The sequence below is a fragment of the Polyodon spathula genome, chromosome 1, assembly GCF_017654505.1.
Source record: "Polyodon spathula isolate WHYD16114869_AA chromosome 1, ASM1765450v1, whole genome shotgun sequence".
In the NCBI taxonomy this organism is placed as follows: domain Eukaryota; kingdom Metazoa; phylum Chordata; class Actinopteri; order Acipenseriformes; family Polyodontidae; genus Polyodon; species Polyodon spathula.
Window position 1 is genome coordinate 24,369,911 of NC_054534.1, and position 25,038 is coordinate 24,394,948.

The window sequence follows — 25,038 nt, forward strand, 5'->3', positions numbered from 1 at the left end:
TCTTGTGTATCTGATCCACAAACACGAAAAACAAACATATATTTATCGGAAAATAGGTCCTTGTGTTTTTGTCACCAGGTCTGTCTTACAGCACAGCAGTAACATTATAAAACACTTGCATTCATGGCTGTCTCCTAACATGGACACTTACCAGAAATGCATAAAGGACCTTGTTTTAAAGCTCTGACTCCTCTTTCCAATGGTATATCGCAAGTAAGGCTGTCTCATACAGTGCTTGATTAAAAAGAGTTAAAAGGACAAGTCGCTGGTGAGATATTTAACATTGGGCAGTTTATTACCATGTTAAGAATATCAAATATCCATGGTTGACTCAGACTGCTTCAAAGCTGCAGAAAATGACTTGGATCAGAACATTCTAAATGGAGCATTTGGAAATCAAAGCAATCTGTGTATGGTGATCAGCATATAATACCCAAACAACTTTCTGATCCCATGAAGCCTGTCACTTTTTCATGAGTTCTTGTTATTCCTACTGACAGCTGCATGACCTGCAGCCAGTGACCCATGGTAGTGGTCAGTGAGGCTTTCTTATAAGGTCTGCACACAAGGAAATACCAGCTCACTGTGTTTGTTTTTTCAAGCACAACTAGAAGTGAACTCTCACAATAAAAAATAAAACTTGAATAAAATGTTAGCTTTTCACGTCCTCTATTTCCATAGTGCCACACAATACACTTGTAATGAAAAGAGCCTTTTAACTATACGGATACCAAAAAATGTGTGACCTTTTCTTTCAAATCCCGGATAATTTCTGAGAGGTGAGGGATGTCCACTTTAGTTTAAGGGTCTGCTGCTCACTGTTTTTTGTTTATTGATGGGTAGCTTTCTGAAACAGATTAAACAGCAGGATAGGGATAAGCAGGAGGCCTTTAGTTTAGGTCATGGGTTAAATTCTTAGAGAAGGTTGACTTAGATTCCGTTCACACTACTGTGCTGGCCTGGGGCCGCCTCAGGGCCACTGCATATTTAGGTATGCAACCCTGTTTGCATTTGCAGTTTAAGGCACCTTTGTGTGTAAAATGTAGCCAATTGTTTTTTTTTTTTTTTTAAATGGAACTATAGCCTGCACTCAGAATGGAAGAGCTACTGGGACCGGTAATGCTTGATTTGTAGCAGATGTTTCTTATATATAGCACAGTAGCATTTTAGATCAGTGTGTGTGTGTGTGTGTGTGTGTGTGTGTGTGTGTGTATATATATATATATATATATATATATATATATATATATATATATATATATATATATATGTGTATGTGTATATATATATATACACACACTGATATATTATTGACTATTTTGACTTAATGCTTAACCCACCCACAATCACATTATTCTCTCAAGAAGACGGAGGTATTTAGAACGCAGGAAACAGCAACTTGCTAGTGTTCACAGGTATAAATGTTTATTTTCTGAATGAATACTTCACTCAGATTGCAAATGACTAACAGGTTGTACATACAATGACTGACATTCACAAGACAAGGTCACGGCTGTCCATCTAATGCTACTGCTCCCTCTTAAGGAATAAGACACGGCATTAGATAATTAATTAATTGTTCAATAACTGGTTACACCTGGAATCATTTCATTCAAAAATAAACTATCATTTAACAGTCATTCCATTTACAATAAACATTCATATATTTTACATGACACATGTTTCTTCTCATTTATATGTATTTAACTTGCATGAATACCGTCTTTGTTTACAAACACAATCTTTAAACTATTCTATTGCTTACTCGTTATTATCATTGTCGTTACTGCTCTCTAGTCCCTAACCATTACCAGTAAAGACTGAACATTAGTATTACCCCTTCTCTTGGAAGATTACCGAACATATGACTATAACAAAACTCTCAATACAAAACCTTCATTCAAGGAAGTGCCCTAATTTAAATACAGCAATACACGGTCAACACCATGCAAGATACATAGTAAACAACTGCTCTGTCGCCAGTAGAATAACATTAACAATAATAAACACAATAACAGAAATATTCTAATTGTTACACTTTCATATTCTAAGCAAGTTACAGCTTACCAATGCCATTAATCAATAAAACAAACAAACTTAGTTTTTTTTTTTTTTTTTTTTTTTTTACTTCAAATATTACAAATAGTTTCCTATTGTCAATGTTTTAAAAAAATCATGTTAGTTCAACTCTGATTGTTGTGAAATGCAGGCACAGAAAAGAATCAAAAGATTGCTGGTGTTTACATTTCCTTTCATTCAATTTATGTTTAGCGCTTCCCATGTGGTCTGCCTATGAGTGTAATCTACAGCCTTGCTGCATGAAGTACAAAACAACACATTACCATCAACTTGAAATTCATCCTTGCCAAACTTGTTGATCCAATCTTTAGGGGTGATTGTATTACCTAAAGCAAAGTTGCCTGTGTTAATGTTTATATATGATAAGTGTATTGATTTGGTTATTATCAAACAAAAAAAAAAAGCCTTGCTTTTTTTTTGCCCCTCTTCAAATGTAAAAAACAAAATCTCCAACATCATAGAAAATCAGTGTTTTTCCGTGTTATCATAGAAAATCAGTGTTTTTCCGTGTTATCATAGAAAATCAGTGTTTTTCCATGCAGTTATAGAAAATCAGTGTTTTTTCGTGTTATCTTAGAAAATCCATGTTTTTCCTTGTTATTCTGCAGCAAACTGATTCCTATGATTCCTGCTACTGAGCTACATAATCAAGTTGATAATGTGATACGAAAAAGCAGCCCTAAGTCTGCTTTGCGTTCATACATATGTAAAGGCTGGCTCTGGTCTTGGATTGCTGGCCCTGGGCCCCATCAAAACAGTGGACTAAATCTAGGCCGGCCCTGGACTGCCTTTTCTTTTTTGGAGCATTCACATGTGAGAAAAGGCGGCCCTGAGACCTTAAATTGCAAGGGTGAATGGGGTCTTAGAAAAGAAAACCTACAAAATAATATGAGGCACATTGACTGCCTGTTTATGGGGTCCTGACTTCATAGATCCACCTGCAACAAAGCGATGCCGCCAGCAGTAAAATAATTCTGGGTATAGAATATGTGCAGTTACCCCACTTTACCCTGATGATATGTCTCAGGTCTGCTCTGTCAGGACCACCCACAAACGATATAATCAATTCAGTCCCTGTGCCCATCCAATACTTGAATTATTTGAATGACAGCCAACAAATACCATTTAGTATAGTTTTTTGTGATGTTTTCATGCAGTCCGCATGGAACTTTGGTAAGATCACTAGAACCTGGTTCATGCACATCCCCAGTAATCCGGACTGATATTTTTCAGTCACTTTAAACCTGGACTTTTAAAAGTCGCCCTCAGAATCCATTGAGACAGACAGCCCACTTATACAGATTCCTTTGTGAGACTTGGAGGGCCTGTGTGTTTGTCATCTGGACAAAGGTTACATTTAATGATGCTTTTTTTGTTGGATATTTGAAGATGAATGGAAATGGGTTAAGGTAGCATTTCCCAAGTTTACTGGGGACAGCAGTGCACATCACAAGCCACATTTCCATTCTTGGGTATTTCAACCATTTAACCCTTTCATGGATGAAATATTGAAAATAGTTGAAAAAAAATAGTTTTGGACACATAATAAATGTCCAGCAAGAAGTTTACCAGTGGCATAATGTACATTGTGCTGACAAAGCAACATGTTTATGAATATATTATGTACATTTTAGAATAGAGAGATACAACGTGAATCCAGAGAGGACACAGCAAGTCTAATAGATCTGAATCCCTTTCTGAACAAAGCTGAGTGTGCTGTTTATTGGCACCACACACAGCAAACAAAGCCTTGGTATGTTTCTAAAGGAACTCTTTAAATTCTTTCCCACAGAAGTCAACGAAGGGGTCGGTTGTCCTGGACTACGTATTCAATCATGTAAACCTGGTGGAGACAGATTACTTTGGACTGCGTTTTTGTGACAGGAGTCATCAGACGGTAGGTGGATGAAAATGGATTGATGCACAATTGCTTTCACATTCATATTTAAATGTAGGCATTTAAAATACGTACATTTATTTAGGTTTTCATTATACACTTGCACTCTAATAGGGTCTGAATAACCCTTAGAGGAGTTACTCTAGCTTTTTAAACAGCAGAAGCAATTGAATGACTTCCATAAACCTAGCTCAGAATTCTCTAAGCAAGATTACACAACATTTAAATGCACGGTGCAAGGTGTGACACTAAAGTGTTAGGAGGAACTTATTATCTTCGCCTCCAGGCAAACTCAAAGGTCAAACAGAGTGCAGAGATGTGAACACTCAGGATTTCTTGATGGTTGACAGCTTCAACATTACTGGTGGATATTACCCCTATGTCTGTGCCGTGGAAATCTATTGTTCCAGGACATCACTAACATTACAACATAGCTGTGCAAATAATACTTCTTGTTCTCTTTTCTTAAAGTTAAAATGTGTTAGAGAAGCATTGCCATCCAATATCACACCCAAGACAACCCAAAACAAAAGATAAGACTAACTTAGTAGAAGATCTTCAATTAAAGCTAATGTGTGTGCAGGTGATACGTAGGTACTGATTTACAAAGTTGCTCTACTGGTCAATTAGGCTTGCAAAGCTAAACCTCTGGGTCTTAATCAACCTGTGCAGCTAGTTCCTAATACATCTGGCTCTTAATGCCCAATGGGGAACTCAGTTAAGGTTACGCTCATGGATTCTACAATACATTTAATTAAAATAGGTTTATCGCAAGCTTTCTGTTTCAAGTGGTTTGTTTTTTTTTTGTTTTTTTTTTAACCAGGCTTTTATAATAATAGTTAGGCATGCCATACACATTTTTGATTATTCCTAACAGGTTACAGCCTTAGGAAAATGCAGCGATCCTCATTACAGGGTTGTCCTTCCAGTGCAAGTTTGTGGCCCACAGATGGGAGATTGTAAAACACATTTAAGCAACTTGGGCCAGACTGATCAGACAAAATCTTTACTCCACAGTGCAATTTCAAACCAAAAGATACACTTCAGCCTAGACAAAAAATATTTAAATAACCATTGCTTGAAATGTATTTGTACGTATAACACAATTTATAAATGACTGTATAAAACAGATGTCATACAAAGGAAAGCATCATTGCATACTTCTCTATAGAAAGGTGTTTTGTGCCTTTCTAAATTAGGTTTATTAGTCCCCTCAGATTTTCTGTAATATATTATTAATTATACTTTTGTTTTCCAACTTAAACATTTGTATATTTGAATATTTGTTTACATTTTGAAAGAATATCCACACATGGAAACTCCATGTTTGTCCCAGCACTACTTCAGCCCCACTGTGTACTGTACAATACTCAAATCCAGTTTATACGATTACTAAACTCTACTAAATTTTACATTGTAGACCCAAGGCTAGGGAAGACCTTAATTCTTCACCTGCCTTAAATTCATCAAACAAACATTACATAATCTGCAAATTATCAGAGTAAAGTTATGCACCTGGTTCTGGGTTGCAGAGATTTTGGTGTGAGCAACAGCTGATTTATAATTAATTATCTGTTTGATCTGCAAACTCATTTGCCAAACAAACCTTCAAATGACAATTGTTATAATGACTCAAGCACCACATGACCTTCTCTAACATTTGCATGTGATCCTGATCACAGTCTGAACGCAATTAAATTACGAACCATTTAACAGTTAAGTGACACAAGCTCAACAGTAAAAATGAAAAAAAAAACTGCAAAGACAATTAGACATTTAGAGTACTTTTGAGGCTCGTGTAACATTTTGAGCTCCATTGTCTGATTTTGTTGCTGATTTTGATAATGATTTAATCCCAAAAGTATATGGCTCCATTTTTATTTCATTAATTCATAACCCAGATTATATTAGGGGTACATATCAAAAGCTAGTATTATTTTTTACACATTGTAGATACAGTCAGATGTTTTGAAACAGCCTTTTATGTGAAAAAAAATATACTGACTTAGAAAACGGGGAGTACATGATAAACACTACCATTAGTCTAGAGTACTCACTCAGCAGAAGTGCATTGTTTTTAAAAACTCTGAACATAGCTTAACTTTAATATGAACTGAAAATGGTTGGGTCCTTGCGATGGGTTAGAGACCCTTTTGCTATTCATGTTGCTGTGCCTGGCACTTCTCAGTGTTGGTGATTTTTTTAACATTGGTTTTGCCTTTAGCGTCGGTAAGAAAACATAAGGTCCTTTCATCCGCATGTACATTTCCATCCTTGTCCCATTATGGGCACTATAGTTTGTAATGGGCAATAATCCCTTCCAGTAATATCCCACTCTCAGCAAAGAACCAAGCAGCAGGAGGTTGTCCCAGACAAAGGGGGGCAATTTAATACACATTACTGAGCGATAAAGAACTGCAAGTGGGAACTGAGTTTGGGTCACAGGGCATGTAGAGAATGAGAAATCTGCTTCAGAGCTAAAGGAACAGCTCTGCCAACCAGTCAGCAGATATATTTATAGCTCTCACTGTATTTATTTAAAATTTAACATTTTATTTCATTCTGTTTTTCCCATTCTCATTTCAGTTTTTAGTCCCACTAGTCAGATTGAACAAGAAAACAATGAAACTCCTTCTGGACGGGAACATTTCTGCATTACTAAAAAAGCAAAACAAGCAGCATAATAAATCAAAAAGACTAGAATTCTTATTGTAATTTAAAAAAAACAAATGTTCCCTGCTTTCTTGCCTTGCTAACCTCCAAGATACAGGTATTGATCTAAATCTGTACATCCGTCTAACAAGTATATATTATGTCTGCCTGGGTGAGAGAGATTGAGGGCTGCTTCTTGATGAACATTATTTGTCAGGCTATATTTGGTTTGGCTGTAAGTAGTGCAGTATGCGATCTTAGACAGTCAAAAGATGCGTCTGGTGGGTTCTGGAGGTTTTTAAGAAAACACACACAGACTGGTTTTAGACAGGGAGAGACACACTTTATTGTTTAATTTTAGCCTAAACAGGTGGTTAAGCAGCTTACTGTCCTTAATTATTAGTGGGCCTGAATGGGCGCAACAGCCACCGATGTATGTGCACCTCCAGTGTCACCTTCTGCTCTCAATCCTACATTATTTGTTAAACCCTGCCCCCCTCAATCTCTGGCGACGTATGTGATCCCATCCCAATCACACACACACCTCGAAAAATCACCCATGCTCAGCCTTTAAGTGGGCAAACGACCCAATGATAGGACGTAAAAGAGAGGGCCCTCGCAATTATCAACTTGCTACAGCCACACTGAACATATCCATGACTGTAAACATACTGTAGATGGTACCCTGTGGCACGCTCCAGTAACAATCTCTTGATTTAATATAATGTAACCAGATAACTTTTATTTGTATAATCAGGAAGGTCATTGTGTGCATTCTCCTGTGCTACTCTAACTACTCCAGGTACACTTTAAGAATACCATTTTTTTACCTAAGGTGATGAAAAGTTGGAGAAACGAGACAAGTGATGGATTAAATTATATATTCTAGATAATGTCAATCTGATTATCACTGGGCAGGGTTTCATTTCTGCATGGCAGTCTTTAGTTAATGTAATAAAATGTGCAATATGACAGCTGCATGGTTGGCGATTCTCTGAATCTCTGCACATATGACACTTTGATTAGATAAGTGTGTCAGTTTATTTTACTTTATTAAAAGCATGAAACTGAACCCTTTTTGTCAGGGAATCTGTACCATAATATTGTGAGAATGCAGTCATTTATACCATATCCCATCAATATGTTACACGGCCTGCAAATTGTTTAACTGAAGTGCCCTTCTCTGTTTGCCAGGTCAGACCCAGTGAAATGATATTAGCATAACATTAGTAGTCACTGAATTACACCAGCTTGAGTAATTTAATTAGTACAAATATTAAAAATTAAAAATTTAATTCACTTGTTTTATTATTTGTCATGCAGAATTTTCTCCTAATCCTGTTTTCTATATTTAGTAGGGGTTTGTGCATTCCATTTGATGATCCATTGAGGCTTTCTTTTATTATAAACAAGTATAATGATCAATGTTTGGATCTACTGCAGAACTTTATCTTTATGCAGTAGGTACTGTAGCTAACGCTAAAGCCTTCCACTTAAAAACAATGCACTTGGAGAGTTTTTTCCAAGTACTTGACTAGCCTCTGTGGCATAATAGAGGGCCTCATTTTCACTGAGATTTATCAAAGCATTTTTGCACTTGTGTATGTTAATATTTGTGCTTCAAAAGACAGTTTACCATCTCAAATACATGCTAATTAAGGGCCTGGACTACATATTTTTAAGAAGATAAGGTCTAGATTCATAAAGCTCCAGTATTACATCAGGCTATTATATCTGTACAATTATATATTTAGTATATATGTGTGATAGAGAAAGAATGAATCTTGGTTATAAATCTCCTTCCTGATCTGTAAGGACACTGCGTAAAGGGAACAGTGTGCCTCAGACTGGATTGTCTGACAATTCATTCCAGGGGAAGGTGGAAGACGGCCATCTAGAAAGCTGGCAAAGCCACGGTACACCCATGGGCAAAGCCACAGTACACTAGGTTGGTGCTGTCGCTTAGGCCAGCACCAACCCGAATAACACATCACTGTCCACTAATAAATTGTATTTCACCACTTGCACATTAGCACTGTATATTTTTTTATAAATAAAATATCTAAAACACAGAGAGATTTCTAATTGAAATGACAAAAAAAGATTAATAAAAAAAACAGAATTGCTGCTTTTGACCTTTCCTCTCTTGTCACACTGAAAAAGCTCTGTATCATATTGACCCTGTGCTTTCTGCATGGCCAGTGTACTGCGCAAGCAGCTCCATGACAACTCCTGCTAACACAGTAACATGATTATTTCCCTGCAGGTGTAATCAGATGTTAAAGACATGTCTCCTGCACCAGGCCACCTTGCCATGGTCGTGTCAGCCTTTGTCTTGTTTCAGTTTTGCAAGCTACAAAACATTCCTGCAAAAAAAGCTTTTTTAAGTCAACCCTTTGTCTGTACAAGTCATTAAGTGAAATGTAGAAGGTCTTTTTTGTCAACTTTCATATTCTCCCTGCAGGTGAAATCTGGATTTTAAAAAATGTGATGCCTGTCTTCATTTGAAAAAAAAAAAACAAGAAGAAATTGTCCTAAAGATTAGTTTTTATGTTTACTGAATAGAAAGAGTTCCACAAGCAGGCCCCCTAGAGGCAAATAAGCCTCACAGATAGTAATAACAATAAATGAAAGTATTCTCACAATAGTCTTACATTTTAATGATATAAATACTACTACCCTCCATATTAATCCTGCTCCCTCAGGACTGATATAAGGAGGTCTGTGACCAGAAAGTTTTAAGATTTACTTCTATGATTTTTATTTTAGCTACAACTCAGTTAATGTGTGTGTGTGTGTGTGTGAGTGTTTGTTGCTGTTTGAAGAAAATAGTCCACTCCACCCTTCTCTGTTTGACAGTACATTGAGTCACACTAGTAAACATATTAGAAAGCGAATAAATAGCTGTATTAAAAACACCTGGATATAGTGTTTCATTTGTAAGACATACATTGATGTAAAATGACAGAAACTGCTGATACCAGCAATGCCCAGAGCTTCGCCTAATAACCAGTACTTTAAGTTACAAATGTAATTTAAGTGCTAATACTTGCAACTAAGTTGTGTCTTGATATATATGTAACTTAACAGTTTCAGTTTTGCATTTGCTTTCAGAAAATGTGTGAATTTTAGGCAGGAGCAAAACGCTAGACAAAAATATATCTATATATAATTAGTCTTTAATAGCTAACAGTAAGTATATTTTTACTTGTGATTGGCACCACTGGGACCAATCAACTGTCAAAGAGAGCTGGCATTAAAGCCTATACAGTATTACCAATTCAGCATAACATTTCTTAGTTGTTTTTTTTTTGTTTTTTTTTTTTTTTTTTTATTTCTTACTGATCCTTTGGAGAACCATTTTAGTTAATTATTTAATACAGTGGTGTCAAGAGGAATACATTCGTTTTAGTTAATATGCCCTAATGTGCCTGAAAGAATTTGAATTAAGAACACAAGAGATTTCTTTCCATGCTGTCCTATTTTATAAGCTTGGTGATCACTTGGTTCTTGTGCTGCTCACGGGTGATCATTCTGACAACAAGATGACATTTTGGTTCAAGATTCTATCCCATATACACTACCAGTCAAAAGTTTTAGAACACCTCCATTTTTCCAGTTTTTATTAAAATTTACGCAGGGTAATGTCTCAATGTACTCTGAAATTAAAGCATAGAACAAATAAACAATTGGAGTTAAAAAAGAAATCATGGAATCGTTTTGTTTAACAAAATTTAATCTAAATTTTTGACTCATCAAAGTAGCCACCTTTTGCAGATATAACAGCCGAACACAATCGTGGCATTCTTTCTACAATGGAAATCAAATATTGTTCGGAAAGTTCTTCCCAACACTGTTGCAGAAGTTCCCACAAATGTGTTGCACTTGTAGGTTGCTTTGCTTTCACCCTTGTGTCCAGTTCATCCCAAACCAGCTCGAAGGGGTTTAAGTCTGGAGCCTGTGCTGGGTATTCCATGATTTGAAGCCTACCGTCTTGTTCTTTTCTTCTACGGAAGTTCAGACATAGCCTGGAGGTATGTTTTGGGTCATTATCTTGCTGTAGGATGAACCCCTGACAAACTAGGAGTATACCAGAGGGTATTGCATGGAGCTGCAAAATGCTGTGGTAGCCGTTTTGGTTCAGGGTGCCACTCACTCTGTGCAAGTCGCCGACTCTGGATCCAGCAAAAGAGCCCCAGACCATCACGCTTCCTCCTCCATGTTTCGCCTACACGATGGCGTACCAAAACCCTGCGTGATGAACCGAAGATTTCAAATTTTGATACATCAGTCCATAAGACCTCCTTCCAGTCTTCAGAAGTCCACTGGCAGTGCTTCATGGCAAGCCTCTTTCTTATTTTGCCAATGCCTTTCTTACTCCCACTCAACCTGTCAAACCTGCAGCTCGAAGTCTTCTCTTCACAGTTGAAACTGAGACTTGCTTACTTCGACCAGTGTTAAGCTGTGCTTGAAGCGGTTGTCCTGTGAGCCGCCTATCACGCAAGCTGTTGACTCTCAGAAACTTGTCTTCTGATTCTGTTGTGGCTTTGGGTCTGCCAGACCTCTTCCTGTCAAAGTTTCCTCCAGTTTCCAAGTGCCTTTTGATGGTGTAGGAAACTGTATTCTGACACCTTGGCTTTCTTTGCAATTTCTCTAAAGGAAAGACCTTTGTACCATTTCAGGTTATTCACTAGACTTCAACTGCTTAAATTTCAATAAAAACTGGAAAAATAGGGGTGTTCTAAAACTTTTGACCAGTAGTGTATGTCTGGGTGGTAGGATTTCTTCTTTACAACTGGGAGATGTTCTGTTAAATTAATTTCCACCTTGCCAACAGATACCTGCTTTCCAGCCAGGATTCTTGCATTTTATAAAGCAGTCAGATTCCTAGACCTCGCTGGTGCATGCATGCTGCTTAATCAGCAAGCTGGAGATTTCCTTGCTAGCTGCTCTAACAACATGAAGTTCACTGTACATTCTCTCCTACTGGGTTTATTAGAAACAATCCTATTCAGCATGAAAGGGGCTGTCCCTACACAGTGGTGTGCCTAATAAATCTGCCACACTGCAGTTCTGGGACCTGTTTCATAAAAGTTCTGTGATGGCAATGAGGTTGTGATGTCACAGAGGTTGGCATTTCATAAAGCACTTTGCCAGTGCCGTCACTTGCGATCACTTTTTTGCGATCTGCAATGAGTGAAATCAATAATTCGGTAATAAAAAAAAAACATAAACACTGTGCAGTAACTGTATTTAAAGAAGACGTTTACAGCTCTGTGTTTACTTTTCTTGCTGAAAAGGGGCTTTTGGCTGAAAGGTATGTTGCCAGCAAAGCACACTCGCTACCTTGACACTTATATTAGTCTTTATTAGGGGGCATGTCTGATAATCAAGCTGCGTTTAGTAGGTGGCTGCTGCAACAAAGTTAGTTTATATACCTTCTGTGGACTTTTAATGCTTTATCTGAATACAGAAAGATTAAAAAATTCTACAAATTGCTATCTGGAAGTGACCAAAGACATACAGTTGGCTTGGATGTGCACGTGTTGTTTTCAGGCATATTTTATAAATATTTCCCATTCAAAGGAAACACAGCAAACATAAATCAGGCTCTACAAATCATTTACTACAGGAGTTTCAGAGTCTAGTGCTAACAGCAACCGAGGCAGGAATCTTGAAGTTTGAGTTGTTAGGTGAACCAGGATCCAAATACTAAACCCCTGGAACTTGTGGTAACCTGCTGAACACTCCTGCTCTCTAATTGCTGCAAGTCCTTTATGAGCCCCATTCCACAGCCATTACATTGAGTCTCTCGGTTGTTATGCTTACGTTAACATGTCATAACATTTACCTCCAGCACCTTGTGTATGACATTAGCATATTATTTGGTGACGCCTTTTTAATTTTGATCTGCAGTATGCAAGCAGTCCCTCTGATTTAAAGGCATTGTTTTCCAAAATATTATCAAATATAAATACTGTAGTTTTTTTTAAGGTTGCTGGTTTTTTTTATTGTTTTTTTATCTTTTTATACAGTATTGGCTGGACCCTTCAAAGACCCTTGCTGAGCACAAAGAGTTAATAAACAGTAAGTTTGTTCTGAACATAACTCTTAACTCTTTATTCTTGGTGGGTTATGCAGAACTTACCAATTGTGGTTTTAATAACTTAGGTACACAGCATATACAGTGTATTCATATAATGATACACCCTTAATTTCAGACATGATATTAAAGTAGCTTCAAATGTAATTTTAATAGTTATTTTTACATCTCCATTATCATGATGTTTACCATCATTCTGAGGGACAGAAAAATAATAATTGTACTTAAAATTTTCAATCAGTTACCATTTTTGTTAAAAAAATAAATTAAAAAATTGCAATATCACATGTGCTGCAGCAATATTAGGTGCATGTATTTACCAGTATGTATTATTTGAGTAACAAGAAGAATAGTACAGTTAAGCATTTACTCAGTAGAAACAGTAATTGTTGTCACGTGTGAGTCAAAGATGTTTTATGCTTTCTTAGCAGGACCCCCCTATACTCTGTACTTTGGTGTAAAATTTTATGCAGTTGACCCCTGTAAACTTAAAGAAGAAATAACAAGGTGAAGTATTAATACAATATTATATTCAACCATTTGCATTTCAATTTTAATACAATCTTTTGGTGTTTTAAAAGTAATCTGTATGGTTGTTTCCATAGCCTCTGTAGGCATGTTAGTGATTATATAGTAATGTTACTGTATCAGAAATTCAAGGTAAGTATGAAGCCAGCAGGATTCTAATGTTATATTGCTCTGTGGCGTATGATTTTGTTTTAGCAGCATTGTGTATTTAAAAAACTTCAAACCACCTGTCATTATTGCATTTCTTTTCTCTCGTAGGTATCAGTTTCTCTTGCAAGTCAAACAAGATGTCCTTCAAGGACGCCTGCCCTGCCCTTTCAATATCGCAGCACAACTGGGTGCTTATGCCATCCAGTGTAGGTTTATATTATATTATAACATTAAACCCTGTGAAAGATGAAGTTGCTCTGCTAGTTTGCTTGTGATTTATGATGCACTCCCATATGAATTAAATGTGAATCTTATGTGAAAGATGTGTAAGTGTGTGCATACTGCATACCTTTAGTTGTAAAATACCTAGTGATTAGGAGAACAAGAAAGGGTTCCACTATCTAAGCTGAGCACTCCCTGATTTCATATGACACTATCACATATGGATGCATGAGATACAAATTCAGAAGCAGACTTCAGACACAAATCATTTACTCAACTCAGCTCGTGATATTAGACACCGATCTGCATTAATCCATCCCGGTTTTATGTGGTGGTGATTACAACAGCTTAGTTGGTGTCATGAATGGGTTGAAACAAACTCCTGAACTGCCACCTAATTAAACAACACCCATATAAGTTATGGTGCGTGTAGTTCACATGGGAAATGACTAACATTAATGTGTTTTTTCTTTATCCTTCTTACCAGCTGAACTTGGAGATTATGATCCCTATAAACACACAGCAGGCTATGTGTCAGAATATCGCTTTGTCCCAGATCAGAAAGAGGAGCTTGAGGAAGCAATTGAACGGATTCACAAAACTGTAACGTAAGGAATATTTGACGTGTAAAGGTCTTAACTGGCTTTTAATCTCAACCACATTTGTAATTGAAGTAATAGTATTGGATATTTAAACTGCCATGTGAATCCAGTCAAACGTCTGTGCTTTTTAATCTTTAGATGCATTTTGTAATAAAGCTAAATTGTTTCTATAATCAGTTGTTATGAAAGTGGTTTTGATTCTAGTCTTCAACTGTCAGATCTACAAAAGAGCCCTTGGGCAAAGCATTTTAATCTATAGCTGTATTTTGTAATAAAGCTAAAATAAATATATAATCAGTTGTTACAAAAGTGGCTTTTGCTTATAGTCTTCAATTGCCAGATCACTATACTATCGATATATATATATATATATATATATATATATATATATATATATATATATATATATATATATATATATATATATAGTGAAGAATTCGCTGTCGTTCACCAGGTTTAAAGACGTTGTGTTGTGTAAAATAGTTGAACAAAACCAAACAAAAGCCGTACTTGAAATGAAACATGCCGGAGTGTGGTTTTATTTGAAAACAAAACAAACAGAAAACAAAACAAAAACCTACCCCGTTCTCAGGTCCTAAACTAAACACTTATTATTTTCCTTTTAAACTAAACAGGGGCAGGCTAATTCTGCTTACCCTCCAAACAAAGTCTCCTTTTCAATTTTAAAGTTATCCGATCTCTCACCGTTTCGTCTCTCTCTTGGTCTCTCCTCTCTCTCTCTCTGACCATCTCAGCTTGACCCGTTTTAACTGCCGGGCAATCAAGCAATCACATGATTAAGACCAATTGATAATTACTCTTGACAACAGCCTGTTCCCCATGGTCCTAAAACCCATGACCTTATTTCCCAGTTTGTTTATGTTGTCTTCAAATTATTTTAGTTTCCTTTTAACTTAACCGTACAACTCTTAAGTAGGCAGATAAGGAATGTACGGTCCTTACGCCACAGCCTTCCACTGTTATACAATATTTGTTCTGGAATGTGTGTGTATATATAATATATATATATTAATATCTATATATCTAATATAATATAATATATATATTATATATATATATCTATTTACTTAAACTGCCTCAGAAACTGAATTTCAACTATTACTGGGAGTAATGTGATTCCAATACCAAAGGATACTAGACATGTTCATAATATAGCAGCTTTTGAACCCTTAAGCTAAAACCAGGATCCAAATGTAATTCAAGCTGTTCATTTTATACTATTCAAAGACCCTGTCAAAGAATTACAATGGTGACCTGTACTCACCCTTCTCACCTGTTTGGCATGCTAAAAAAAAGGATTTTGAAAAAATAGATTAGTGGCATGGTGACAAGACTGGTATGAATGGCCTCTGTTGTGTTGGTATTACCACGTACACTCCATCCAAGTGATTAACCGAAATTCCGAGACAGTGAGGGATTCTGCATGGCCCTGTTTGTTTGTGGTTTCTCCATTGTCTCAAATTATCAATAATCACTTTCATATTTGTGGATATAGAATGCTCATTATGTTATAACAGACCGCTGTGGAAGTAACCAGGTAGAATGCATCAGCCGACAAACAAACAAACAAAAAAAACAAAACAAAAAAAAAAAACACAACAACATAGATTTATACTGTGTTTTAAATCTAAAAAGGAAAAGTAGTTTAACAGCCAAGGTTGTGCTGGTTAATTATTCTTAAAAATAACTGTACAGCCAGACTGATAACTTGTATTTTCAACTTTGCAAAAACCTTCACTTGTCTGTTTTATAGAACAGTCTATGCTGGCCACTTTGCAGTAAAATTTACTAGCTGGGGGGTGTATACTTCTGCAAAGCAGAAAGATGGCTTACTTACAGAATAGGGTGTTTTTTTTTTAAGGGAGTTGTTTAGTTATCCCATATTGAATCTGTATTTCCCACATCTTTCAAGAAGTGTATGATTACATTAAGTATGCATCTTATTTTTAAAATAGAAAAAGAGTTTTCTCAGTCAGATTATGTAGCAAATGTATATATAACTTGGCTGTAGACCTGGGCTGTTTGACAAGAGTGGGCCTTATTTGTGTCTCATCTGAAGGACAGCTGTCCTAGTTTGTTGATATATCAAACTTAGTGATTCTTTGATCTCACTTTCTATAATTATATTCTCTTTATATATTTTCCTTTAACTCTTAATTGACATTTGACTTTGACAAATGCATAAGGCATTTGCATTGAATTTTTTCCCACAAAAATTCACATAATGCACTCTCAAGTAGAACAGAGCTGTGATTTTGTTTTATCATGCTTTTGCTCTTTGTGCATTACCGCGCTTGCCTATAATTTAGAACAGTTTAGTACACTTTGCATTGCTTTTACCGTAATAAACTTTTATGAGGGTAATGTGATTATTACTTTTTATTTTCCTTGCTCTCAGGTTTCTTGAACTCAGATCTCAGAATTCTATAGTGCTTGGTATGTAACCTGAGATTCAGCAGAGATGAACAGAGCCCTTGTGGAAGCGACACTAGTTTTCTCGAGGACCACTTTAGCCTTGCCAATATCTGATGATGTTAGAAGCAGGCGTGCCATTTCTCATGTTAAGATGACATATTCCACTTTGTACTTAGCCACCTAATCTAGAGCTGATGTCAAGAAATGATTAAAAGGTTAATTTTGTTTGAGCCCCCATGCTCCTGGGTATTGACATAAATAACTTCTTTGCCATTTTATGCTCGAAAACTGTTACTTTCTATGTACAGTTTAGATATAAGGAATTACGTTCAACATAGCTGAAGACAAATGACTTCCGAAAGCTGTTTAGGGTTTACACACTTGGCACTGGAAGATTTTTCAGTGGAGTTTTCTGAAATGTAATATGCAGGGTGACAGCTTATAATAGACGGAAATGACAGATTGTGTTCACAGCAGATTATCCTTGTTACAAACCACTACAAATATTTAAATAAGTATATAAAATATCAAGAAAGTTAATTGCAGTCTCAAATTAATTCATTGGCTTTTTTTTTCAAGCCGTTGCATATGCTGTTTGTAATAACCAAAGCAAGAGCATACTTGTGGTTTGTGCAAACATTTGTTCAGGCTTGGTTAAGGATTTCTTTGTGTTAACAAATAATTGCTTAGATACTCATAGTTATTTTGCTAATATATTATAAAATTAAATGCCAAGAGTTTGGGATTAAGAAGATTAGCTTGAAAATAATAAAGCGTAGTTATCCCAAACAAATGTGATACCCATATAATCATATAAAAACCAGTAGTACAAGTGAAATTGACTTCCTTTACTGGAATGGATGCTGGAACAGTGAATGAGATGGTCACACAGGAAGCTTTATTATTGTTAGACTTTGCAGTTATTATTATTATTTTTTATATGGTAGCAATTTCCATTCAAATAAAGGGATCAGGTCTGCAATGGTATATTTGTATGCCTCCTATCAACATGTGTATTATTACTGAGTGTCTAATTCAATTATCAGAGCTTTTACACTGACTCAGGCACTTTGGAATCTAATTCTAGGTTTTTGTTTAAACTCAAAAAAGGCAAATATGAGGCATTCGCCCATAATATTATCTGTACTGACAAAGTCGAACCACCTTATAACGACCACTCATTGGACAATCTGAAAATGGTCTTTGCCGACAGGTATTCTTCATAGCTAGTTTAGCATGGCAAATGGTTTAACAGGGATTCTTTTGAGTGGTCACTAGATAATCCTTTATAAGTAATCTTTAATACAGGTTTGACTGTATACAAATATATAAACAGCAGTATCCTTTAATCTTTACTGCTCTGTTTTTATTGTTATATTATATTTATATGTTAAAGAACTTTGATTTATGCATTCACCTCAGTAATGGGTTTATAGGTGCAATATACAATGTGCATGATGTTAATGATAGCATAGTAACAGTTGGTACTCCTCGTTCACAATGAGCACCTTTGAGGTCTGAGTATGTCTATCAGTCAATCTATCACACTCTACATAGTGAGCAAGATAATTGCTTTTTCTCCAAACTTTTATCATGGACTCCAGGTCTCCTTTAGATCACCTACACATGAATGCAGTCCAAGATTCTGGGGACCCGCTGTATGTCTGTGCCTGGGTTTATTCCGTGTAGAGTTAAAATTTAACAGTTTTGAAAAGCCACTAAACTGCAAATAGATTAACCCCATAAACTTCTTTTTTTTTCAGAGGTCAAGTTCCTGCAGAGGCTGAGGCTCATTATTTAGGAGTCGCTAAAACACTGGATATGTATGGAGTGGACCTCCACCCTGTATTTGTAAGCCATTCCATTGCGAAAATATTATTTGAAGTTAACAGCAAAACCATAAGGAAAATGTCAAATGCAAAAAGGAATGTGTCTATACATGACTATAGAATCCTAGCAATTAGTCTAGTTACATGAGTAGCAGTTTGCATCATTCAGAATTGATGGTTTTGTTTACCTATAGAGAATTCTGGACAGTAATTAAAACACTGATGTTGAGTTGAAAGTTTTAAGTAAATACAGTATGTATCATCTAAAAGTAATTGCTAAATAAAGACTTGAATTGATTAATGTTTACATTCCAGGGAGAAAACCAGTCCGAATATTTTTTAGGGTTAACACCAATCGGAGTTGTGGTGTACAAGAATAAAAATCAAGTCGGAAAGTATTTCTGGTGAGTGTATTTATTAGCAGTATTATTCTAATACCTTTTGGCTTGATTTTATTTTTCATATGAATTGTAATTTTTTTAAATTTTCAGGCCAAGAATTACAAAGGTTCATTTCAAGGAAACGCAGTTTGAACTCCGGGTGCTGGGAAAAGATGTAAGATTTTTATTTTTTTTGTCAAAACATATTGGAATGAAAATTCCTGAATGAACAGTGTTCTAAATAGTGTGAAATGATCTCTGTTTGATAGTGTTATCTCTTATAGACTAAATACTTTAGGCTACATGGAAATCCATTCAGCAACTATGAGGAAAATGAACTATGCTCCAATTTAAATGTAGTATTTTTATTTTCAAAGAGAAGGGGGCACTTAAAGAAAAACAGTGGAGATTTGTATATTTGTATGGCATGCAAACAATTTTTGTTGAAACCACTTGTGTTTCTAATAATTGCTATGCTAAAATAATATTTAATAAAAGAAAACAAGAAACACATCATAAAACAATGCACTCCATCACTCTTCAGCTTCTTCCTGAACCTCTTATCCAGTTTATTAACACCTTGATTTTGTGGAAACTTGAGCTGTTGCTGTCTCCAGAGACACCTTTGGAAATCAGACAGTTCCAAAAACATTTTGTAGGGTATTGTTACCTATTATATGAGAATAGCACATATTAGCCTGTAATCAGAAAACACATATATGGTTATGATGTGATTCAGTTATATGACTCATGGTTCTATATAAACTAGCACAAGCCTTGTACAGCTTGCACTTATCTAATGGCGATTTCAAAACAGACTTTGATACGATAGCCAGGGAGGATTTGGGCTGTGCGCATTAAAAGAAGAGAAAAATCAGCAAGTACACCTTACTCACAAACAAACTAATCCTATCCACTGATGTAGTTTGATACCAAATGAATTACTTTGGGGGTAAAATAAACAAAAATCCCAATAAACATATTGAGAACCTCTGCATTGCACACACTATTTGGTTAAAAAATGTTTACTAAACACTACAGTATATGGCTATGGTGTTTGCCAATGCTTCCTAGTTTGTATTGAACCATGTCTGAAAGCTGAGAAATGATTGTTAAGAGGTAGATGATTTGAACATATTTGTAAACAACATAATTTTAATATATATTTCATGAGGCAGGAGCCAGGCCTCCGTAAAGGGACTACTAGAATAAGACTAAGTGTAACTTTAGCAACAGAATAGGGGTTTCCCCTTGACTACTTTTGCTGAACCGCCCTTGCTGAGGTGAGGCCGAACTGATCGACCTCCAAGGCCGGGAAGCGAGGAACTTTCCCCAAGGGGAAACTAAGGCAGGATGGAGGACAAACTAAGGTCTCCCTGGCTTACTGAGACGTTTAATTGAGAGAGGTCAGACTCGGTGCAGGGAGAACAAAAGCTCTGGAAAAGAGAATAAAGAAATAAACACATAAAGAGGGCCAGGGGTCCCCCCAGCTGCAAGAGCTGCCTTTGATAAGTTGTGTCAGTGACTAGCTCGAAAGTTGGGAGCAAGCTTGCTCACCAAAGGAGGAGATTGAATGCAAATGAATAGATTTAAGCAGGAGAATGGAAAATGAAATATAGTTAGATTTTTAGGCCGGGGACGTTGTCAGCCTCTAAGGTTGGGAAGTGAGCCAGTGATTTATTACAATTTTTTTTTTTTTTTTTTTTTATTATTAAAACTAATTAACCCCTTGGCAGAGAGGCACCCCCCCCCCCCCCCCACACACACACACCCCCACACACACACCCACTTTTTGTGGGAGGAAACCTCTGGTAATGGCCCCAACTCCGGGCATGCTAGCAATACTTTCTTGAGCAGAAATAATATCAAGGAGAGAAGAGCGAATGTAAGATTCCACTGTAGATGAAGATCAAATACTGGTTCATTTTATCTTTGGCTGCTGATGTTGCTGCACCTATAGGAATGAATGGGAGAATACAATTGAGGAAGAAGACCAGCTTTAGAAATGAGCTAAAGACAGAAGATTGCAAATGTATAAGTTTAGTTGAAAACCAGTTAACCGAATGGAGGAATGGGTAGAGGGAAAGGTTGAACTGAGGGAGCCAGATGTCTGACTTGAGCGTTCTCAAGTAAGGCTGCGGATTTAAGCTGAGGAGGGAGATTTTTTATTTCTGGTGGCCAGACATCTGAGAACCGTTGCTTTAGAAAAATTCCACCAAAACCGACGGAAGAGCTATCTGTATGGAGTGAGAAGTTGAGGGGGGGCAGAAATGAAGTAATTGTAAAACAGAGAAAGGCCATTCCAGTGCTGTAGGAGAGAGGATCACATCCTAATGTCTTTCCTGGCTTCAGCTGTAATATTAATGTGAGAGTTGCAATTTTTAGCTTTTGTAGAGAGAGCAAGACGAGAAATAAACATCCTACCTTGAGAAATGATGCAAATTGCAAAATGGAATTGTCCCAGGGGTGAAATAAGATTATCTTTAGAAATGTAATGATTGATGTCAAAGAGAGAAGAGAGACCTCAGTTCTAAGAACACTTCAGCTGGAGGGGCTGATGGAGGAGATATAAGGAGAAGGTCGTCCAGTAAGTGCAGCAGAAAGGGGATGTGATTGATATTGAGTAGAATCCGGGAGAGTGCTTCAGAGTGAATCAAAGATCTTAGAGCTGCTGCGGCATCCAAAAGTTAGTTCAGTAGCAATGTAAATTTGCCCTTTCTAACAGATAACAAAAAGATGACAGAGTAAGTAGTAGAAGCATGACTTTAACAGTGTCGGAAATGTCTGCTTTAGCTAACCAGGAACCCCATCCTGATATTTTGATGGAATGGGTAGCATCAGATATGGTGATATAATGGAAAGAAAACTGATCCTAGGGAATGAGAGTTAATGCTGTTGATAGAAGAGCCACAAGGGGCAGAGATTGGATGTTTTTTACAAGTAATAGAGGAAGAAGGAATGGATTTTAAACCAATAGAAAAACCATTAGTAAGTCCAGAAATTATATAATTAACAAAAAAACGATCAGGATGATATTGAAGAGCATCTGAAAGAGTCGGGGTGTTGATGCAGGTAGAATCGATTAGTAATGATTGATGTCATTTAGATGAAAGAGGGCAGATGGAACATGAATGAACATTGCCACAGAAACTACACTTATGTAAGAAAACAACATCCATTAGAAATGCAGAATTAGGAATTGAAATCATTGCACAGCTGTCTGCCACCAGAATATTTGATGGGTCTTCCATGAGAATCTTTGCTTGTTGAAAAAGCAGGCAGAGCTGAAGAATGAATAGGAGAAACTGCAGACGCACGATTCCTAATCGACAGCAGGGGAAGAATAATTTGAGGCTGATGAGGAGACTGAAGAGGAGGCTCCTTTTGGATAAAGAGAAGTAGAATGGGCAGTAGAAGCACAAACTCTGCAAGCGTTAGCATGGAAACCACTGAAGAATCTATTAAAAAGATCATGATTGGGTTGAGAGCAGTCAATCAGTGTATTGTCCAATGCTTTGGCTGAAAAAGCTTTATGATACTCATAAAAAATGGTATTGCCATATCTGACCGAGATCAACAATGTTAAATAAATACGAGTCTAGTTCTTGTTGTCTGTGAGCATAAACTTCACAAAGGACAGCACAAATTCTCCAAGTGTACGTTTTTTACACAGCTGAGGATCCCGAGATTTCAGAGTAACAGACATCTCCACAGTCAATTACCCTGTGATCCAGAAATTCTGAGGTAGCAATAAGAATAGAGACCAAACTAACGTCTTTACCTGCAACAATATTGTGTCTCAGTTGAGGAGAGTGTGGCAAAGAACAACTGAAGCAGAGGAGGTTCCTGAACTAGACGTGAACGCTAGAGTGAAGATTGGAAACTCGAGAGTAGGTGTGGCCGTGGCTGAAGCATTGGGAGAAACAAATGCTGTTACTGTTGCCACTGATGAGAAATTAACGGCTGATGGTTCCAAACAAGTGATCCTGCTATTTAGCACATCCAGGCGATCAGATACTGTAGAAATTGAGGTGGAAAGAGGATAAACGAGTTGCTGCATATCATTTTAAATCTGATAATGCAAATTGGAGGAAGGATCAGATAAAATTGAAAACTGAGGGATTGTAGTTGCTGGATCAGAGGTGAGTGAAGCTTACACAGCAGCAGGGGCGGAGCGTGGAATGAAGTTTGGATCTCTGCTGTGACTTTTGAGGGAGAAAAACATACTTGGCAAATATGGAATTGCAATACAAACAAATAAAGCAGCCCGATCACTCCCTGCTTCAATGGTCAATCCTTTTTTCAAAAGAGCTTTGACGAGTTTGTCGATGGGTCAGTGCTTGTAAAAAAGTTGCGCTGGAGAATCATCCTGAGGTTTGATGCATTTGAAGAGGAATGGCAGCGGGAATAGTTGGATAAGTGGAGGTTGAAGCAGCTGGATTAGTGAAGGCTTGATGGAAATTTTCAGCAGCATTGTGACATAGAGGAAAAGCAGGATGTGTGGATTTCTTTGAGAATTTTTTCGGTGGATTGTTTGTCTGAGTCAGATGAAAATGAAAGCTGCCTCGGGTGAGTAGTCAATTTAAACAGATTGAAAACAAAGTTTTTTTAAGAGTCGGCAAGTCTGGGTGGTAGCTGCAAACTGAAAAACAAGACAAGAATTGAGACAGTTTAAAAAGGGTGACTGACAGATATTGTAGTGGGAAGACAAGGGAGCAGCCCCAGCTCCAGCCCCCTGAAATACATGGAGGTTACAGACACCCACACACACACACACACACATATATATATATATATATATATATATATATATATATATATATATATATATATATATATATATATATATATATATATATATATATATATAACACAGCAGGGAGGGGGTTAATATCCTCCCTGCCTAAAAACATGAGTTATGATTTCTAAATATTCTAAATTATTCTAATAATAATTACATGATTATTACTTTATTCTAAATTATTCTAATAATAATTACATGATCATTACTTTATTCTAAATTAGAGTGAGGTGCAGGGTATTTAAGGAGAGCAGTCTGCTTAGGTCTGGTGCTGTGTGGAGAGCCTGATTGATGGTGTGTTCAATTGTACAAAAAGGTACTGTGTAAAGCCTTTGTTCTTTAAAAACTGTGTGTTTTTCACCTGGTAAAGCGCTTAACTGTCCGGCTTATTAGAATAGGTTCCTGACAAATGTCTAGTTAGCGCTGCTGTATATATATATATATATATATGTACACACACACACACACACACACACACACACACACACACACCATATTTGCTGGAGTATAAGTCGGACTTGTTCTGTTTCACTGAACATGCTTTTATGATTCACTACTCTGCTGCTGTGTACCTGCATTGCCATGCCTATCTTTCCCTTGTGGATTACAAACTAACGAAGAATGAAGATTTAATTTGGACACTAAAACTCAGGTCATCTCATTGCTACACTAGTCTCAAATGGGTTTGATAAACACAGTTTAATAATTTTTTCTTGCTGGATGGCTAACTTGGATATTATTCTTTAGCCAATATAGATTATGCTACCTCTTCATAAAAATTACCATTCTCTTGTTGTATGTTACAGTTCTTTAGAAGCAAGTTCAAGAATAGGTTAGGAAAAACTACAGTAAATAACCTTTGTGCTGACATACCTGTATGCAACTATGAAAACTAAAGATTGGGGGCAGCAAGCATTCTTATATATTTACTTAACCCCCTGCCCCATTCTTCACTAGTCTGTGCTACCATAGCTACAATGTTGCGCTCACAACTTGTCAAATCCAGTTTTGCGCAGAACTGGGAGGACTGCAGATTATCAGAATTGATGTTGGATGACATGCAAAGCTGAACCAAGCTTTTGTTCTGCAAAATAGCCTGTTTGTGATTAATATCCTACTGATATGGTGGACACTGAAGAGAGTATGCTTCTACCACACATACACACATTCATTGATTGGACATTTTAACATGAACCATATGTAATATAAAATCTTGTCACATCATGTATTGCCAGCTGCATGATCACTGGCATAAGCCATAGTGCTGGAGGCTGCAAGAGTCTTTCATTCTATTGGGTTTTCTTAATTTTCCTGATGACTCTGACCTGACCTGAAACTGTGCTTTAAAGGACTGCATTA

At 36.7% G+C, this 25,038-nt stretch overlaps 1 protein-coding gene across 1 annotated transcript in view; it reads left to right on the plus strand.

Annotated features, from left to right (window-relative positions):
- The window catches only part of LOC121315906 (band 4.1-like protein 4A), an 87,497-nt gene that overhangs the window by 37,427 nt on the left and 25,032 nt on the right, over window positions 1–25,038 (plus strand). The window contains exons 3-10 of the mRNA XM_041250504.1: window positions 3,872–3,976; window positions 12,664–12,715; window positions 13,160–13,238; window positions 13,518–13,615; window positions 14,119–14,239; window positions 18,433–18,520; window positions 18,814–18,902; window positions 18,990–19,053. Coding sequence (XP_041106438.1) covers window positions 3,872–3,976; window positions 12,664–12,715; window positions 13,160–13,238; window positions 13,518–13,615; window positions 14,119–14,239; window positions 18,433–18,520; window positions 18,814–18,902; window positions 18,990–19,053 — 696 coding nt within the window. The remainder of the gene's footprint in view (window positions 1–3,871; window positions 3,977–12,663; window positions 12,716–13,159; window positions 13,239–13,517; window positions 13,616–14,118; window positions 14,240–18,432; window positions 18,521–18,813; window positions 18,903–18,989; window positions 19,054–25,038) is intronic.